A 20,141-nucleotide genomic window follows, 5' to 3' on the forward strand; every position below is an offset into this window, starting at 1 on the left:
ACACACACTCATCCTCTCTCTCTCCCAAGACACGCCCCACAAGCAGCCTGGAAGGTGGTCTCCACTGGGCTCCCACAGCACAACACTGCACTGTGCTGTCAATCATCTATTGGCCTGCCCTTCTCCACCCTCACGCTGGGCCCTCTCAGCAGCTGAAGCAGACGGCATGGGACCTGGCATAGGAAAGGTTTATTGAGTGCGTGCCTTCCACCACCAAATAAGGGAGGTAGGCACTCCCTTCACAGAGCAGTGGACTTCGGAGATCAGCTAGGCCAACTCCTTATTTTTCAGATGAGCAGAGGATCCCCCAGTTACATACGGCCTGCTCTCCAATCCAGGTCTTTAGGTTCAGTTTAGTTCCACAAACATTTGATAAGTGCCTACTATGTGGCAGATACAGTGGGAGCTGCGGGGAATAGAGATTTGAGCAGGAGACGGTCTCTGCTTTAGGGAGTTCACAGCCTGGGGAGGTAAGAGAGTTACAGAACACTTGGTCAAGTCCAAGGACAGACGCTCGATTCCTTAGCCAGTGTTCCTTCCCTCCAGTCCACTGGCTAGTCCCCATCTGGGAAACAGGACAGCAATATCTGCTTCCTGCAAATAAACTTACAGTCAAGACTGATGAGAAAACGTGTACGGAAAATTGTCAGGTTTACCCCCCAAAAGCGTTATGTAAGGTCCTGCCATACCCTGACACGGACTCCAAGGATTCAACAGTGTTTCAGACATCAGTTCCACAAAGAAGCAAACAAGCGAGGGATGGGCATACGTCCAAGGGAAACCTCAAGGGCTTGGAGGAACTGTAGGAAACAGCTGGGGTGGTGGGTAGGGGTGTCGAGTCAAGTGAACCGGCCCTGGCGCGCGGAACGCATGGCAGGCAGCGGGTGCCAGAAGATGGAGCGGAGAGAGGGAAGTTGGGACAGCGACGAGGGAGGGAGGGCAAGCGGAGAGGCGCGGGGTTCCCGCGGGGCGGGGACCGCGGCCGGGAGGTTCTAGATGGGGCGGCGGGCCGGGGGCTGAAGGCAGCGGGCGCGGGAGGAGGCAGCGGGCCGGCGCCGAGGCCGATCGGTTTTCCGGGGAGGCTCGGGCAGGCCCCGCCGCCCGCCACAGCATCCCGGACGCCGTGCCTCCCCGAGCCGTGCGGGCGACGCCTCACCTCGGGTTGAAGTCCTGGAAGAGGCCCCTCAGGTTCATGGCGGAGAACTTCACCGCGCCGTCCTCCTCCTCCTCCTCCCCCCGCCCCCCGCGCCGCGCAGCCTGCACGTTACAGCGGGTTCATGGTGCCAGCGCGAGCCGCGTCCCAGTTGCCGACGCCGCCGCCGCCGCCGCCGCCCTGAGAAACCTGAGCCGCACCTCCCCCCCTCCTTCCGGGCTTCCGTAGGCCGCCGCGCATGCGCCCCGAGCCCCGCCCGGCAGGCCCGAGCAGTGCCGCGAGCGGCGCGCGACGCCGCTTTCCCGGCTCACAGTGCGCGGAGGCCCCGGCCCTCGGCTCCGCGCCCGGAGGAGGAGACGGCGGGGGCGACGGAGGCTGGAGGGACCGGGAAGCCGGGGTAGGGCGCGGAGAGCCGAGCGGGATCGCTGACTCGGCGCAGGCCTGCGGGGAGCGAGCGCGTCGCCGGCGAGTCCCGCTAGGAGGTCTTCACGGACACCTGTCACCTTGGCCCGCGCTGCCTTCTGGAGGTTCTCCAGCGAGAACTGAGCCTTGGGGCTAGTGGCCCCGGGTGACACGTTGCATTTTGGCCATCTCCTCCCAGGCCTTCACCTGTCAAATCTGTCAGTGACTGCGTCTCAACTTCCCTCCCAAGGCCCAGGCCAGCGCGTGGAGATATGCTGGCAGTCCCAAGCTCAGGCTACCCTGCACCAGTCATCTGCCCTCCCTACCGCCTTCCCCTCCTCGGTTGCCTCTCTCCGTTGGCAGCGGACCTGTTCACTGGGTTGGCGGGGGTGAGGATAGGGGTGCCCAAACTGGAAATGTGGAAGCCATCCTCGCTTTGCTAACCTAGTTCAGAGACTCCTTGCCTCCTGCCCAGACTCTCTGGTCACCTCCCACCCGGCCCAGCTCTTTCTCCACTCTAAGCCATGCTATTTATAACTGCCAGGTTCATTTTCTGTGGGCAAGTCAACACCTTTGAGCCTCATTTTTTCTCCTCTGCAAAATGGAGATGATAAAGTCTACTTCCTAAACTTGTTGGGAAGATTCAATGAGCTAGCGTGCATAACACACTGCCTGGTGCACGCTAGGTGCTCAGAGAATGCTGTTGCTATCTGGTGCTTCTTCAGGGGCCTACCTCCTCAAGGATTCTGTTTACTTTTGGAATTAGAGAGCAGGACAAGCTCACGGCAGGTGGCCTGGTCTACCTTCTTCACTTCGCCTGATTTAAGAGTTTTCCATGAGCACAGCAATACCTTAGACATTAGTCTGTATCATTATGGATAATAGCTGCACTTTGTAACAATAGCAGAATTTCACAAACGGCAATTTTATAGGACTTAACCCTGGGGGCAGCTTGAGAAGATCAGGATTATGGTAGTCATACTTTGCCATGATGGTATCACCTTTCTTCTGTGAACTTGCAAACATTTCACAAGTAGTAATTAGGTTTCCCAAACCCACCGGGGAGTGGGTATTATTATATGAGCTGTTTCTAAGGATGAGTAACCTGAATCAAGTTTGTTAGCTGCTGAAGCACCAGAACCCTGTCCCAGAGTTTTGGTCTAGCTCCCCTGCCCATCCTCCAAGTGGAGTCTGGTGTGTACCCCTGAGGAGGTTCCCAATGAACATATAAATACAGAAGAGAAAGCTGAGGCATAGAGAAGCTTGTATAATGTGCCCTGAGCTGCCCAGCTACTAAGGATGTAGGACTTGGCGTCCTGCCGAACCTGCAGCCCATACTCTGCAAAATAGAGGTACTTGCCAGTGACCAGATTGGCCAGCACCACCTTAATTACTGGTGGCCTCACCCCAAATAGGCATTAAGAGTGAGATTGTTTGTCGGTTCAGACACTTGAATAACAGACACTGTTGCCCTTTCAAGAGCTTCACAGACAGAGACCAGGCGGGCTGCTCAGGGTCCGGAGCCTCAAGGGCAGGCACTACTTTGGTGAGGTCCCAGGGGGTCCCAGAGCTGACCCACTGCTCTGCAAGCCCGCAGTACCCCCTCAACCTGAGATGACCAGGCCAACTGTCAATGTATTGTTTTGCTCTGACAAGCCAAATTGCCAAGGGAGCATAGAGGCCTGTCCACGAGGACATATGGGAAGAATTGGACGACCCAAGTCTTCCCATCCTCAACCTTCGAGAAGTGGATGAACCTAGACTGCCTCAGCTTTACTGGCGGCCCAGCCATGTCCTCTCCTGGTGCTCCCATGGAAATAAGAATCAGAACATCCAGGCTTCCCTCTTGTCCTCTCTCCAACAAGTACAAAAGACCCCGCTGCCCATCTGCTGCCCACCTCAGACCACTTGCTCAATGTACCACCCTGGGCAGTGGCCCAAAGCTTCCCTGGCCTGTGTGGACAGACCCATGAGGGACCTGAACATTGAGGAAAGACCCTGAGCCATGCATAGGATGACACCCTCATCATCTCTAGCTAACCCGGACTGGCCACCAAATTTCAGGGCCACCTTACTTAGAGATTCCCAACAATCTTCATACAAAGGCATGAAATGGCTCTGGATTGAAAAGGCATGAGCCCCAGATAAGCCAGAAAGCAGTTGGTGGCTCGTCCAATTCAACACTCATATTGACTCCAATGTGATGGGGTGGAGGGTGGGCTTCTGAAGAGCAGGGCCCTGAAAGGAGAGAATTCTGCTGCCTTCAGACAGTCTGGTCATGGAGGAACTGGGTCAGGGGAGGAAGTGGCTGGGGCCCAGGGCTCCGCGCTGCCAGGGCTCCGCCCCCGGGCCACTGCAGCAGCAGAGTGGAGGGGGCATGGAATTAGAGGACTTAGACCAGCTTCACCGCCGCTCCACTGGAGGGAGGGACAGCTGGGAGCCAATCCCTGGCCATGCCGGGGGGCCTACCCCAGGGTTCCTGGGGGACCAGCTTGACAGCTTCTTCAGCCGGGAGCCTGTGGCTACAGGCTGACCCTCTCTGGACCTGAAAGTCTCCACTCTGAGCTCCTGAAAGGCTACACCTTTAATGCCACCAATGAGAAAATCCCTGGAGTCCCTGGAGTTCCCAAGACTCCACTTACAAGGTGCCTCCCCCCAGAGCTTCCTCAGAGGGCCCTTGTTTCTGGCTACTTTAGCTTCACTTGCTAAGTGTGCCGTCTTTCTGGTACTGAAAGCTCCCTGGCAGGTGGTTGGAGCCTGGCAGGGGGTGTGGCAGAACACAGGGGCTGTGTCTGGGGGCCCAAGGAGCTGGGGGAGGGGCTGGGGTGCAGTGGAAGGGACTGAGGCAGTAGGATCTTTGGTTCTGCTTGGATTGCAGCTGCCCCCGTCTTCCTCCAGAGCCCAGAAGGGGCCACCCCTCACTGGGGAGGCTTCCCTCGGGACTTGCAAACTGCAGCTGCCGAGACAAGAGGGAGACAGGGGCGTCTCAAGGCCCCACTGGCCGTCTTGTCACTGGGGCCTGGGAGCGGGTGGATGAGCGCCTCTCCTGGAGCAAGCTTCCCAGGAGGAAGGGAACACGGGCCACTTCCTGTTGGCAGGCCGATGGGCAGGCGGTGTCTGTCTGGGAGTCTAGAGCCACCAGGATGTCCCTGTGCTTCCACCCTGGACCTCTCTTGCCGCCATGGGCTCCAGGAAGGCTTCCCAGGTGGAGAGGGAGGCTCTGGGCCTCTGCGAAGCGACATCTCAGTGAGGCAGCTCCGTACATTCCTCAGACAGCTACATTGCTTTGTCACAGTCTCCGGTCTACACTGGGATCCTTCCACCTCCTCAAATGTTTGCTCCAGCCCCATGGACTGCACCCCATCCTGCCCTGGCCTCCCTGCAGTCAGCAGGAGGGGGCTTTCCCGGGCCTCTGTGTCCTGCAGGCTCAGCTCAGGAGGCCCTTGGGCTTCCTGCTACTGCCTGCACCCCTGCAGCGCGGTATGCCATAGGTGCTCAGCAAGTGTCCAGGAAATGAATTCGGGAGCCCGACACACCCAAGAGCCCCGCTACCAAGCAGTTGCCCCTCCTCCCAGGCCTCACTCTGGGTCCACCACCTCTGCCGGAATCATGATCTCCGCTTCCTAAGATTCCAGAAGCTGCAGGCAAGATCTGTGGGCAGCCGCACCATATTCTCGCAGGGCATGGACACGCTGAGGCTTCTTGAACAAGTTATACCATGTTTGCACAGATGTGAGATAGATCATACATTTCATAACATTTTAAACGGAAAAAGAAAAAAATCCGTCAAGCAACGTACAAGTAGATAATAAGACATACACAGATTCCGGAATATTAAAATGTGGGGGAAGGTAGATCTTGGATACACAGTAATAATAACCCCTTGGCATTGAGCACCTACACTGGGTCAGGCATTTCATATGCAGGTGACACCTCGTGTCATATTTCCTAGGGGCTAAATTATGCCCCCCAAAAGATATGCTGAAACCCTCATCCCCAGTACCTGCGAGGGGAACTTATTGGGAAATAGGGCCTTTGCAGATGTAGTCGAGTTAAGATGAGGTCATTACAACAATCCCACTACTGGGCATATACCCTGAGAAAACCATAATTCAGAAAGAGACATGTACCACAATGTTCATTGCAGCTCTACTTACAATAGCCAGGAGATGGAAACAACCTAAGTGTCCATCAACAGATGAATGGATAAAGAAGATGTGGCACATATATACAATGGAATATTACTCAGCCATAAAAAGAAACGAAACTGTGTCATTTGTTGAGACGTGGATGGATCTAGAGACTGTCAAACAGAGTGAAGTAAGTCAGAAAGAGAAAAACAAATACCGTACGCTAACACATATATATGGAATAAAAAAAAATGGTTCTGAAGAACCTAGAGGGCAGGACAGGAAGAAAGATGCAGACGTAGAGAATGGACGTGAGGACACAGGGAGAGGGAAGGGTAAGCTGGAATGAAGTGAGAGAGTGGCATGGACATATATACACTACCAAATGTAAAACAGATAGCTAGTGGAAAGCAGCTGCATAGCACAGGGAGATCAGCTCGGTGCTTTGTGAGAACCTAGAGGGGTGGCTCGGGAGGGTGGGAGGGAGAAGCAAGAGGGCGGGGATATGGGGATATATGTATACGTATAGCTGATTCACTTTGTCATACAGCAGAAACTAACACACCACTGTAAAGCAATTATACTCCAATAAAGATGTTAAAAACAAAACAAAACAAAAAAGGAGGTCATTAGACTGGGCCTAATCCCATATGACAGGTATCCTTAAAAGAAGAGGGCAAATTGGCCGTAGGCATGACCAGAGGGGAGACAGCCATGTGAAAATGAAGACAGAGACTGGAGTAATCCAGCCATAAACCACGGAACACTTGGGAACATCACAAGATGGAAGAAAGAAGAAAAACCCTCCTCCAGAGCCATCAGAGGAAGCATGGCCCTGCCAGCACCGTGATGTTTTTCACTTGAGCCTTCAGAAAAGGGAGAGAAGTTGCAACCCCACTGGTGACTTCAATTTGTGGTACCTTGTTGGGCGGCCCCAGGAACCGAACACAATCTCATATCAAGGCTCAGAAGTTGTACTGTTACACTCTCCATCCTACAGATGAGGACACCGAGAGCCTGACGCCGGACCCTGCCCAAGGGGACTCTCCTAAACCCTGTCAAGACCCCACCTCCCCTGAAATGAAGAGGAGACCCTGGAGGAGAGGTGGGGTCTAGCACAGAGGGCGTGAGGATGGAGAAGGGTCCCGGACGAGGGGGTCCGAGGCACGGCCCTCTGAAGGCGGCTCCTATGCTCAGGCTCGGGCCCTGCTCTCTCCTTCCACTGCCCACTCTGCTCCCTTCTGTCCCAGCGGCGTGGTGGCCCCACGTTCCCCTGCAGGCTCACTTCCCCGGGCACACTGGCTGTCAGGCAGGCGGCAGGCCTGCATTCAAAGCACGGGGACCGCCGGGCTGGAGGACTCTCCGCATCCCCACGGGGCGTGAGTGTCTGTGCCCTTCAGGGCCCCGCGGAGGCCCCTCCTCCTGGCTTGCTCACACGTGGCTTCACACCCTGCATCCCGCCACCACCCCAGCCTATGCTGTGCCCAGCCCCAGCCCAGGGACCACGGACAGGCACAGGCCCGGGCCCCGCACTTGCTCACAAAGGGCCCTAAAGCAGCAGCCGGCGATATTGGCCACAGACGAGGAGAGGCGAGAGCCAGGCAGGAGGCCAGCCCTTCGCCAAGGAGGCTGGAGCTCAGAGCGGACTTTAGCTGGGGCTGGGGAAGGGGGCTTCTCGGGAAACAGGGCCACGGCTGAGACAGCTCACACCAGCCCCTCAGGGGGCAGGCTCAGCGCACGTAGAGAACGTCAGAGCTTCCCGCTGATGGGCAGCAGCTCCCGTGTGCCCTGCCCCGCCCTGGTCAGGACTGGCTGTGTGCCGGGGTGGTGCGTGCTCGTCCAGAGTCTACTGGGGAGGGCGCTGCTGCCCCCCTGAAAAGTGTCTCCCTGAATGTCCCTGGGGCGCTCTTGGCGTGTCCCGGCCGCTGCTGCGCTGCCTGCCACGGCCGTCCCTGGGCTAGCACTGTCCCCCATCAGTCAGTTCACTGCACGAACGGGCACTAGGAATCCCTGCTTTCCCCCGGGAGTGCTTACCATTTGTGATGACAAAATCCCCTTCTTTTCCGGCAGGAGTGTCTGAGCAGGTTACATTGGCCCTGAAATTCTCCACCTTTTCCAAGTGCCCACCTGCTATATGGCAGGTGCTTCAAACCCAGGATCCCACGTAATGTTCACGTTGTCGTACGGCGCTCAGCAGGGAGGGCTGCCTCTTTAGCCCCCGGCGCCGTCTGCACCTCCCACTGCAGTGACCTCCCAATCCCATTAGGCCCAGAAGTTGCCCCTTCCTTTCGATGCCAGGTCACAGCCCAAACCTGTGGGTCTCTGATGCCGCCATACTTCTGCACCTGCCTGAACGCGGGGACACTGGTGGACGTTGCTTCTTAGTGGCTAGGACTTATTTCTAGTATTATTCTGATCCCAGACTCTGTCCTTCTCCCCTCTGGAAATTGCTTTCTTTTCATGACATCTCAGAGAATTTGCAGCTCCATAGGAAACGGAATAGAAAACCAGTCAAAATTGCTGTTCTGTGTGTTTTACTCCTGGAGGATATATTATTCAATTTGGATGTGTGTGTCTGCCGGCATGGAGGGAAGGGTGGTGATTTCCCCAGCTGGGTGCAGCTCACGCAAAGCTCCCAGGATTCCAGTCACACGGCGACTCCTTTCCACTTCGGCAGCCTCTCTTCTTTCAAACCCCCTATTTTCATTCATTTCATCCCACTGAAATCTAGACCCTGCTCACAAGTGGCCAAAGTAAACTCCAGGTGACTAAAATGGTCGTTTCCATACAGTTGGTAATTGGCTCTCCCAGGGCAGGGAGAGGAGGGCCAGCCCCGGGAATACCGAGCAGGGCTTCAAAGAGCAAGACCCTCATTTCTCTGGAAATCCTTGCAGATGGCGGGTATGAAACACCTGCCTCTTCACTGTGGCCCACTGCAATGCAACAAGAGCCAGCACGCCTTCCCTCCCGCCCCAGGGCGAGATTTCTCTCGGCTTTATCCACGACCCAGAAGGACATCTCACAGCAATGTCCCATTTCAGACTTTCCCCTCCAACCCAAGACACACCCTCTGCGTGTCTGGCTGCTGCCACCACCCAGCTTCATCACCATCACCTCCCACAGAAGGAACCCCCACTTCCCAAAGGCCCAAAGTGCCCTGGCTCGGGGCACTTAACACTCCAGGGCTCGCTCCTGGAGCCCCACCGCCTCGTCCCATGTTGTCTTATTCTGTGGGACTTAGGGGACGTCTCACCACCTTCCTCATGCGACAGTGGCTCCTAGACCATCACTCTAGGTGTGGGTGTGTCCTGCTTTTCCTAGCGTTCCCGCTACTAACACAGGCCCTTCCGGAGAGCAGAGGCTCCGTGGAGGTCTGCGGAATAAACAAGCCAGTGGGCAGGGGGCTTATTGACGCAGATGAACCTTCTACTTTCTTAAAATACCCGTGCAAATCCAACTCAACAGAGATAGTTCGTTTTATTTACAGAATGACAGACAAGACAGGGAAGCAAGAATTGGAACAACAATGGCTTTTATTTTTCTATTTCTTCCCCCATCTATATCACTGCTAAGTACTTCCACATTTCAGGAGCAGTTCTGATTCCAATTCCCTGTTATCTTGTACACGGTCACAAAACGAACTGGGAGATTTCCCAACCTCTCTTACAAAACAGCAAAACTCTTGTTCTTGAACTGAATTAGTGCAAATACCTGTGGGATTAACGTCATACACAAAGTTAGACACTGAAGCTTGTTTAGTCTTCTATTCAAAGAACCAACATTTGAAAAATTCCTAAAGAAAACGACATGGAAGTCCATGTCAACATACACAACAGGAACCCAAAATGCTGCACACCGGCTTCCCCCAACTCGCCCGGCTCTCACTGCTTAGAAGGCTGACCGCTCCCTCTTCAAACTCAGAGTGAAGGAGCAGCCCCCCTTCCTGCCCCACGGGAGAAGCTGCTGGACGTGGGACTGGCTGCTGCACTGGCTCAGGCTCCCTCTTCCTCATCGCTCACACTCCCTGCAGACACGGATGGGAAGAACCTGGGATCCATGCTATTGATCCTGAGCAGATGCTGCAGGACCTGCCACTTGCTGGCCTCCGCGTAGGCCCGGGGACCCCACAGGAACTCGTAGCGGGCAGGGTCGCTGTGGGGCACCCTCCGGTACTTCAGGTAGCCCGTCTGCACCCACACTTCGGTGAGCAGCTCCCTCCCGCCACAAAACCCCAGGGTGCCTAGCTTTCCCCACACCTCCTCCTCAGGGACGCGGTCACCGAACAGGGTGACCATGGTCAGGACCAGCAGAGGGAGGCTGGCCTCGGGCGTGCACTGCCCGTCGCTCAGCACTGCACCCCAGGTGAGGCCCAGGGTGGGGACCAGGACGTAGGTGCGCTGGCGGGGGTCCACCACCTTCACGTCCACGCCGAACAGCAGCTGCAGGCACTCGCAAACGAGGCGGAGGACCACGGGGAAGTGGTCCCGATGCTCCCGGACGACCGTACTCAGCATCTCCGCCTCGGAGGTCGGCTCCCCGGTACGAAACTTGAGGAGCAGGAACCCCACCAGGTCAGCCATCAGCACAACAAGTGCCTCGCGGGACAAGGGCTCGGCATAGGCGGAGAGGGAAGGGGCACCAGGGGAGGCGGAGGACGAGGGGGATGCGGCCTCCTCCCCCGCAGCCCCCAGCAGCGGCGCCTCCACCGGACCCTGGGCCGGGACTGGGGCCTCAAGGTCGGCCTCAGGCTGGCGGAGCTCACTCATCTCGACCGGGGGCCTGATCACTGGGGTCGGGCCGCCCACGGGAGTGTGGGCAGGGGACCTCGTACCTGGGGAAGAGAGCGGGTGTGAGCGGCCTCGGCGGAGAAAGGCACCCTGGGCAGCCCTGACAAAGGCCACTTACAGGTCTCGTCTTAAGGGCTGCCCTCGGGCCTCACAGGGGCGCTCCTCCTGGGCGGCCTGTCCCCTGCCAACCTGAAGAAGGAAGTGAGGGGGCTCCTCAGGGTGCAGCCAGCACGGCCCCAGGTTCTGGGGCTGACAGGGCGGTGGGGTGACTTGGGTGTTGTGGGGTCCCCTCTGTTCTGGGAGGGGGAGCCCCTGGGTACACACTCAGGGCACGCACCTCCCCTTGGCTCCTGGCGCTGCCTGGGCCTCCTCTGCTCTGTGCCCTGAGGACACGGTCCTCAGACCTGGGCCTTCGCCTCCCGGTTCCTGGAGCCCCTGTAAGAGGAATGGAGGGCGCACCTCTTGTGTACACTGTGGCACAGCTCTGGGCCTCGGTGCTGGTAGGAGGATTGGGCCGGACTCTGTGAGGTCCCCCCAGTGCTGAGTTCTGGGGTGGGTGGTCCCCTCGGGGTCGCTCGTCGTGCTCACTGTTCCCCTTAAGGGCCTGGACCCTCCCCTTTGCAGGCCGGAGGGGAAACTCAGAACAGGACCCCGAATCTGAACAGAAAGCAGTGAGGGGGCCCCACAGGTGGCCGCACCTGCCCAGGGCCTCCCGAGGGTCCTAGGAAGGGGAGATGCTGGGTCCTCACCTCCTCCTCACATCCTGCCTGGCCTCCCAGCGCTGACCACAGGGGCAGGTTTCTGTTGAGGCCCCTGTTCCAGGGCTGGGGGTCTGCTCAGTCCTCCCTCGGGGTCCTGGGAGTCCACCCTCTGCGGACCTGAAGGCTCACCCCTCACACCAAACACCTGACCTCCTGAGGACCCCGACCCAGAGGTCAGGAAACATCTCATCTGCTGACCGTGCTCTGGCGCCTCCAAGGCCCCCGCGGAAGGGCAAAGGATCCCTCCCTGTGTCGGGGTCTAACGTCCTCAGTCCTTCCTTCCTCGCGTGCAGGCTGGACTCTGGGCAGGACCTGGGATTGTCCCGTCTGCCAGTGTGAGTCCCTGCTCCTTATACCAGGTCTCCAGTCTCTCCGAGACCCTGACGTCAGGACGTCAGGACAGGCCTACCGTGCTCATCCCGCCCCGGGGCCTCCCACGGCCACCTGCAAGGGCGGTGATCTGGTGGGTCCCTTTTGTCCTCCCTCAGGGTCCCCTCAGTCCTGCCTAAGGGCCCTAACCTTAGTCCACCAGGGACCTGACATTTTACCCTCTGCCCTCATGAGACCCCGCCCCTTATCCCAGGTCCCCAGCTTCTCTGAGACCGGATGTCAGGAAGTGCTGCACGTGACGGCCTCCCAGGGCCAACTCAGTTCTGGGATGCAGGCTGCCCTCAGTGCTCCCTCAGGGCCCTCACTTTGACTCCACACAGGACCTGGGATTCTCCGCAGTGCCCAGCAGACACCCCGCCCCTTATACCCCCCTGCAGCCTCTCTGATACCCCGCTCCGTGCTCCCCCTCTCCAGGGTGTCTGAGACCCGGATGTTAGGAAGTGCTGCACCTGTTCATCCCGCCCTATGGCTTGAAGGGCCAACTCGGTCCTGGGATCCAGGTTCCCCTCAGTCCACACTCAGTGCTCTCACCCTGACTCTACATAAGACCTGGGATTCTCTCCTGTGCCCGCCTAGGATCCCGCCCCTTATACCCCCTCCCTAGCCTCTCTGAGACCCCGCCCCATACTCCCCTCCCCAGCGTCTCTGAGACCCGGATGTCAGGAAGTGCTGCACGTGCTCATCCCGCCCTTTGGCCTCCCAGGGCCAACTCTGTTCTGGGGTCCAGGCTCCCCTCAGTCCTCCCTCAGGCCCGTCTCCTTGACTCCACGCAGGACCTAGGATTCTCTCCCGTGCCCACCAGACACCCCGACCCTTATACCCCCTCCCTAGCCTCTCTGAGACCCCGCCCCGTGCTCCCCCTACGCAGCGTCTCTGAGACCCGGATGTCAGGAAGTGCTGCACGTGCTCATCCCGCCCTTTGGCCTCCCAGGGCCAACTCTGTTCTGGGGTCCAGGCTCCCCTCAGTCCTCCCTCAGGGCACTCACCTTAACTCAACGCAGGACCTGGGATTCTCTCCCGTGCCCACCAGACACCCCGACCCTTATACCCCCTCCCTAGCCTCTCTGAGACCCCGCCCCGTACTCCCCTCCCCAGCGTCTCTGAGACCCGGATGTCAGGAAGTGCTGCACGTGCTCATCCCGCCCTTTGGCCTCCCAGGGCCAACTCTGTTCTGGGGTCCAGGCTCCCCTCAGTCCTCCCTCAGGCCCGTCTACTTGACTCCACGCAGGACCTAGGATTCTCTCCCGTGCCCACCAGACAGCCCGCCCCTTATACCCGTTCCCCAGCGTCTCTGAAACCCGGATGTCTGAACGTGCTGCACTTGTTCATCCCGCCCTATGGTCTCCAAGGGCCAACTCTGTTCGGGGATCCAGGCTCCCCTCAGTCCACCCTCACTGCGCTCACCTTAACTCAAAGCAGGACCTGGGATTCTCTCCCGTGCCCACCAGACACCCCGCCCCTTATACCCCCTTCCCAGCCTCTCTGAGACCCCGCCCCGTACTCTCTCCCCAGCGTCTCTGAGACCCGGATGTCAGGAAGTGCTGCATGTGCTCATCCCGCCCTATGGCCTCCAAGGGCCAACTCTGTTCTGGGGTCCAGGCTCCCCTCAGTCCTCCCTCAGGGCCCTCACCTTGACTCCACGGAGGACCTGGGATTCTCTCCCGTGCCCACCAGACACCCCGACCCTTATACTGCCTCCCCAGCCTCTCTGAGACCCCGCCCCGTACTCCCCATCCCCAGCGTCTCTGAGACCCGGATGTCAGGAAATGCTGCACGTGCTCATCCCGCCCTATGGCCTCCAAGGGCCAACTCTGTTCTGCGCCTAGTTTTCCCTCAGTCCTCCCTCCGTGCTCTCACCCTGACTCCACATAGGACCTGGGATTCTCTCCCGTGCCCACCTGAGACCCCGCCCCATACTCCCCTCCCCAGCGTCTCTGAGACCCGGATGTCAGGAAGTGCTGCACGTGCTCATCCCGCCCTATGGCCTCCCAGGGCCAACTCTGTTTGGGGTCCAGGCTCCCCTCAGTCCTCCCTCAGGGCACTCACCTTAACGCAGGACCTGGGATTCTCTCCCGTGCCCACCAGACACCCCGACCCTTATACCCCCTCCCTAGCCTCTCTGAGACCCCGCCCCGTACTCCCCTCCCCAGCGTCTCTGAGACCCGTATGTCAGGAAGTGCTACACGTGCTCATCCCGCCCTTTGGCCTCCCAGGGCCAACTCTGTTCTGGGGTCCAGGCTCCCCTCAGTCCTCCCTCAGGCCCTGGGAAGTGATTAGCCCATGAGGGGGGAGCCCTCATGAATGAAATTACCTCCCTTATAAAAGAGGCCCCAGACGGCTGCCTCATCCTCTTGTGCCATGTGAGAAGATGGCTAGGTGATACAACTAGACAAGAAACCAGTCCATATAAAGAAGAGCTTTATTACTATTATTTATTACTCAGCCGTACAAAGGAACGAAATTGGGTCATTTGTAGAGATGTGGATGGATCTAGAGACTGTCATACAGAGTGAAGGAAGTCAGAAAGAGAGAAACAAATATCGTGTATTAATGCACATATGTGGAACCTAGATAAATGGTACAGATGAACCGGTTTGCAGGGCAGAAATAGAGACACAGATGTAGAGCACAAACATATGGGCACCAAGGTGAGAAAATGGTGGGGGCGGGCGGGGGGTGTGATGATTTGGGAGATTGGGATTGACAAATGTACACTAATATGTATAAAATGGGTAACTCATAGGAACCTGCTGTATAAAAAAATACATAAAATAAAATTCAAAAATTAAAACAAACCAAAGAAATAAGAATAGGTTTATGACATTATCAATCACAGTAGACACCCACCTGTAAAGACAGATTGACCAATGTGCCCCCATGGGCTCTGCATCGCCAAGTTCGCTCCCCCAACTCCGCAGCCTTGCAGGGAGGCCTTCCTATTGGTGGAGGGCCAATGGGCGTGTCTTTTGCTTCCGGAGGCGCCAAGCCTTGGGACCTCAGGCCCTCAGTGCGCATGGCTACTGCTGCTTCCGTAGCAGAGCGCCTCCTCACGTGCTCTTCTGATCCAACCAGTTTCTCGGTAAAGAGACGTCTAGAACTTTCTCCCTCATCGTCCTGGGGCTTCCGGGAGCACCCGGAAGCCCACGTGGCGCTCGCACAGAGTGCCTGGGACAGTCGGCGGCACGGTTCCTGGCTGCTCTGCTGAGACGAGCTCTTCAGCCCCTCGTGAGCGGGACTCCGCAGCCATCCACAGAGTCAGAGCGAGTCAGGAGACAGGCGGGGGCTTTGCCGGGGGCTGGACTCCGCAGGTACCGGGGGCCCCGGCAAGGAGTGGAGGTCGGGGGAGGGCTACGGGCTGCTCGGTTGGGAGTGGGGGAGCGGCGGCGGAGGGGAGCGGGCTGAAGGGGGGCTGAGGGAAGGGTCCCCCAGTGAGCGGGTCAGAGGGGAGGACCGCTGGCTTCCGGGGTGGCTGGTGGGGGGCGTTCTGGAGTCGGGGTGCAGAGGGTGGGGCTAATGGCTAAGCGTGGGGGGGGCCTGAGCGGAGGGCTTCCTGCTGGTCGGGTGGGGCCGGCCTTGGGGGCAGAGGAGAGGACGGCCGGCTGCGGGGGTGGGGAGGACGGGACGGGACGGGACGGGACGGGCGGGGAGGGCTAGCGGCTGCTGCGTGTGGCGGGAGGAAGGCCGAGGCGGGGGTCGATGGGGAGGACTCCCGGGCGCGGGTGCGGTAGGCGTTAGGGGAGCTCCCGGCGGGGCGGGGCGTGGGGTGGGGGGGAGGACGCTCGTGGCAGTTAGGGGGCTCCGGCTCCCGGGTGGGCGGGGGCAAGACGGGTGGGCTCTGCGTCTGGGGCACGAGAAGCGAGAGCCCCTGGCGCTGAGTGTGCTCGGGGGAGGACTCCCCGGTGTGGGGAGGTGAGAGAGGCCGTCTGACCTCTACGCATGGCGGGGCGCCCGGCTTCCAGGGCCCAGAGCGGAGCGCCACCAGCTGGTGGGTGGGGGAGGGTGTATGGAGGGGATGTAGTGCGAGGGGTCGGGGAGGAGCCGCCTGGCCACGGGGGGGGGCGTAGGTGAAGCTGAGAGGGGGAGGCGCTGGGGCTGCTGTGATCTGGTGGAGGCTGTTGGCCATGGCAGATGGATTTGTGGGGGTCCAGGGAGGGGCTCTGGCCCACTGCATGAGGCATCGAGAGCTTCAGGTCGCCTCTGTCCGGGTGGCACAGGAATTGCAGAGGTGGGTGGGCAGGGCAAGGCCCTGGCCTCCACACACAGTACACAGATTCTTTACGAGGGTGCTTTGCACATTCAGCCGGACACGCCATACCAGAGTTGTAAAAAGGTCTCCATAAATTTAGCAGTATTGCAAGTTTCCATGATAAGTTTTCTCAGCACGGGGGAATTTTATTTGATGGTACTAATGATAATATATCTTCAAATATTGGGAAACCCATGGATCAAAGAGAAAAATCACAGAGGGACTTAGAAAATATTTCCAAGTGAATACTAAAAAAGCACAACTTACCAAACTTAGTGGGAGGCAGCAAAAAGCGACAGGAGGAAACTGTATTCCTCTAAATGCTTCTGTTAGAAAAGAGTCAGGACATAAAATCAGTGAGCTAACAGTCCATTGAGAGATGCTAGAAGAAGAAGAGCAAAGGAAACATAAAATGAAGCGGGAAGAGATATGGGAATATATGTATATATATAACTGATTCATTTTGTTGTGAAGCTGAAACTAACATACCATTGTAAAGCAATTATACTCCAATAAAGATGTTAAAAAAATGATAAAAAAATGCATATCAAAAAAAAAAAGAGAGCTAAGAGAGGAAATCAGTGATAGAAAGCAAATTATGGACACGGTGAACGAAGCCATGCGCTTCTTTCAAAAGAGCAAGGAAACCGAGCAAGTCCTAGAACGATGAATCACGGAAACAGAAAGAACGCTGATCCCCAATAGGAGGAATGAAAGAGGGCCAACGTTACGGATCAGAGGTGCATTAACAAAGGGGTATAGGGGAATATTATGGGACATTGTGGAAATGTTTATGCTAACAAATTGGAAGACTTGAAAAATTCCTTGGGAAAAAGGCAGCTTCCTAAAACTGAGGCCAGAAATGTAGAAAAGGTGACGAGCCTTCTATCTGTCTTTTTAAAAAAATTATTTTAGTTATTTTATTATTGTTTCTTGAGTCGTACGCAACAAGTGCTCTTTTGTTATTATTTTTAAATTTTATTTTTACTTTGGGCTGCGTTGGGTCTTTGTTGCTGCGCGCGGGCTTTCTCTAGGTGCAGCGAGCGGGGGCTACTCTTCGTTGCGGTGCGCAGGCCTCTCATTACGGTGGCTTCTCTTGTTGCAGAGCACGGGCTCCAGGCATGTGGGCTTCAGAGGTTGTGTCACGTGGGCTCAGTAGTTGTGGCTCGTGGGCTCCAGAGCGCTGGGTCAGTGGTTGTGGCGCGTGGGGTTAGTTGCTCCGCGGCTTGTGGGATCTTCCCGGACCAGGGATCGAACCTGTGTCCCCTGCACTGGCAGGTGGATTCTTAACCACTGCGCCACCAGGGAAGTCCCTAGCCTTCTATCTTGTAAATAAATGTAATTTATAAAAAAACTTTCCTAAAGTCAAACAAACCAAACAGGGCAGGGAGGTGCTCCAGGCTGCTGCTGTGAGGGGCACTAGGGTGGGCTGTGTGGCACAAACATGAGTCTCTCCTCTTTGCACCCACAGGCCGATTCCCACACTTCAACAGCCTGTGCACACCTGTTTGATCGCTTCCCCCCACCCTCAGGTCCTCGAAGATGGCGATGGCTCTGGCGGTATTGCGGGACTGGTGCAGGTCGATGGGCGTGAACGCTCAGCGATCTCTGCTCATCCTGGGAATCCCAGATGACTGCAAAGACCAGGAATTCCAGGAGTCTGTGCAGGCTGCCCTGCGTTCCCTGGGCAGGTACCGAGTGCTGGGCAAGGTCTACAGAAAGGAGCTGGGGTCGAGTGTTGCCCTGGTCGAGTTTGCTGAGTGTTTAAATCGAAGCCTGCTCCCCCGCCAAATACCAGGCAAGGGAGGGCCCTGGACTGTGGTCTGCCTGCCCCAGGCCCCTGATGCTGATTCACAGGATAGACCCAATTGCCCTGCGCAGCCCCAGGGACAAGCAGTGGTTGGCAGGGCGGGTGAGGCAGGAACTGCAGGGGAGGCGGGAGTCGCAGGTATGGAGGGAGACACAGGTGAGGAGGAAGCCTTAGGTGAGGAGGGAGCTGAAGGGGAGGAGGGAGCTGCAGGTGAGGCAGGAGATGCAGGTGAGGAAGGAGCTGAAGGTGAGGCGGGAGCTGAAGGTGAGGAGGGAGCTGAAGGGGAGGAGGGAGCTGCAGGTGAGGAGGGAGCTGAAGGTGAGGAGGGAGCTGCAGGTGAGGAGGGAGCCTCAGGTGAGGCAGGAGCTGCAGGTGGGGAAAGATCTGAGGGTCAAGCAGGAGCTGAAGGTGAAGCAGGAGTGTCAGATGAGGAAGGAGCTGCAGGTGACGACGGAACCTCAGGTGAGGCAGGAGTTGCAGGTGAGGCAGGAGCTGCAGGTGAGGAGGGAGCCTCAGGTGAGGCAGGAGCCGCAGGTGAGGAGGGAGCCTCAGATGAGGCAGGAGCTGCAGGCGAGGAAGGAGCTGCAGGTGAAGCAGGAGCTGAAGGTGAAGCAGGAGCTGAGTCAGATGAGGAAGGAGCTGCAAGTGCGGAAGGAACTGAGGGTGAAGCAGGAGCTGAGGGTCAAGCAGGAGCTGAAGGTGAAGCAGGAGCTGAGTCAGATGAGGAAGGAGCTGCAGGTTACAGAAATGTTGCAGGCGTGGCAGGACTTCTGAGTATGGCAGGACCCACGGGCGAGGCAATGGCTGCGCCTGAGGAAGCAGTTGTGACAGCGGCAGGCGCCATGGGTGAGGCAGGGCCCGGGACCCAGCAGTGGAGGCAGGCCTCGCAGCCCGTGCTGGACAGCATGGGCTACCAGGAGCTGGGAACCTTCTCTGGGATGGAAGAGCCGGGCCACGGGGAGGAGTCCTCTGAGAGCTGGCTGGAGCAGGCCAGCCACACGCTGCACCTGTGGCGCCACGTGTCTGAGAGGGAGAGGAGGAGGAGGCTGGTGGAGAGCTTGCGCGGCCCCGCGCTGGACCTCCTGCGCGGCCTCCTGGCGGAAGATCCCGAGCTGGCTGCCCAGGACTGCCTGGCCGCGCTGGTGCAGGTGTTTGGGAACAAGGACCCCCGGGGGAGTGCTCGGCTGAAGTTCGTGACCTGTGCCCAGCGGCCCCAGGAGACTCTCTCTGCGTACGTGATGCGCCTGGAAGGCCTGCTGCAGTCGGCCCTGGAGAAGGGGGCCATCCACCCGGCCATGGCGGACCAGGCGCGCGCCCGGCAGGTGCTGACGCGGGCCCGGCTGAACGACACGCTCCGGGACACGCTGAGGAGGCGGCGGCTGATGAGGAGGCCTCCCGGCTTTGCAGGGATGCTGCAGCTCATCCAGAAGACCGAGGCCTGGGACGCCGACCCGGCTAGCAGGGAGCACTTCCCAGGGCAGGAAGAGGCCCGTGTGGACGTTGCCGTCCTGGCAGCAGCCGCCCAGGCTGCCCCGGCCCATGAGGCCATCACCGCAGGCACCACTGCACATGGCACCAAGGCCTCCCCGGCCGGTGAAGATAGCACCGCCCAGGCCGCCCGTTCCAAGGAAGGGAGCGCCGAGGACCACCCGGCACGTGAGGAGGCCAGTGCGGCAGTTGCCGGCACTGCCAAGGCTGGCGAGGCGGCCCCTGAAGACCATGGTGCCGCCAGGGCAGCCCCTGGCCCTGGGGAGACCAGCAAGTCGTCCACGGCCACTCAGGAAGATGGAAGTGCTGCCGCCCCTGCGGGCCTAGGTCAGGCAGGACCCTCAGATGCCCCCGGGGTCCCCATGCCTGGCCGGATGGGCAGTGCTTCCCCGGTGGCCCCAGGAGGTCCTGGCTGGGAGCCAGAGGGCCTCGCCCAGGCAGGAGGCCAGGAGGCCGAGGAGACCCCCGAGGAGGGGCTCAAGCCCATCCCAGAAGAGCCGGGAAATGAGGACGGGGCTGCAGAGATGAGCCCCCCGGGGTCCACCTCGGGCCAGTAGGCTCAGCAGGCCCCAGGGCCCCCACGCTTGGAGGCAGGGGGAGGCCAGGCCTGGCAGCCTACTGGCCCCATATTAGGGGCCACTCCAGGTGCCTGGGCCTCCCTCCTGAGAGGGGACCCCTATTCATCATCCCCTGGGGCAGGTTGCTCCCTGTACTGGCAAGCCCAAATGTGTCCCTGTAGGCCCCAGAGGGACCCAGGTGTCAAGGAACCCCCCAGCCCCCGCTCCCCTCCCCCCAACACACACACCCTAGCCATCGTCCCCCCGCAGAGCCCTGAGGTGCGCCACGTGCCAGCCAAGGCTCTGGTCTCTGTGGGCCAGTGTCGTGAGCTCAACGTGTGCTTTCTGGGCATAGATTCAGGCCCAGCGCTGCCTGTTGTTGTGGAAATGTGCATGTGTTCTCCTCTGAGCAGTTCC

The 20,141-nt window shown here is 58.5% G+C and overlaps 1 protein-coding gene across 3 annotated transcripts in view; it reads right to left on the reverse strand.

The window, feature by feature from the left end:
• TMEM185A (transmembrane protein 185A) overlaps positions 1–1,209 on the reverse strand; it is a gene marked incomplete at its 5' end in the record, with an annotated part of 29,728 nt that extends 28,519 nt beyond the window's left edge. For 2 of the 3 annotated variants that reach the window (XM_082865222.1, XM_082865221.1), the window contains one exon: positions 1,157–1,194. In XM_082865222.1, coding sequence (XP_082721348.1) covers positions 1,157–1,194 — 38 coding nt within the window. Of the gene's footprint in view, positions 1–1,156 lie in introns of all 3 variants that reach the window. The other variant, XM_082865223.1, reaches the window with a different exon arrangement.
• Between the last annotated feature and the right edge of the window lie 18,932 nt (positions 1,210–20,141).

The sequence above is a fragment of the Leucopleurus acutus genome, assembly GCF_964270905.1.
Source record: "Leucopleurus acutus genome assembly, chromosome: X".
In the NCBI taxonomy this organism is placed as follows: Eukaryota; Metazoa; Chordata; class Mammalia; order Artiodactyla; family Delphinidae; genus Leucopleurus; species Leucopleurus acutus.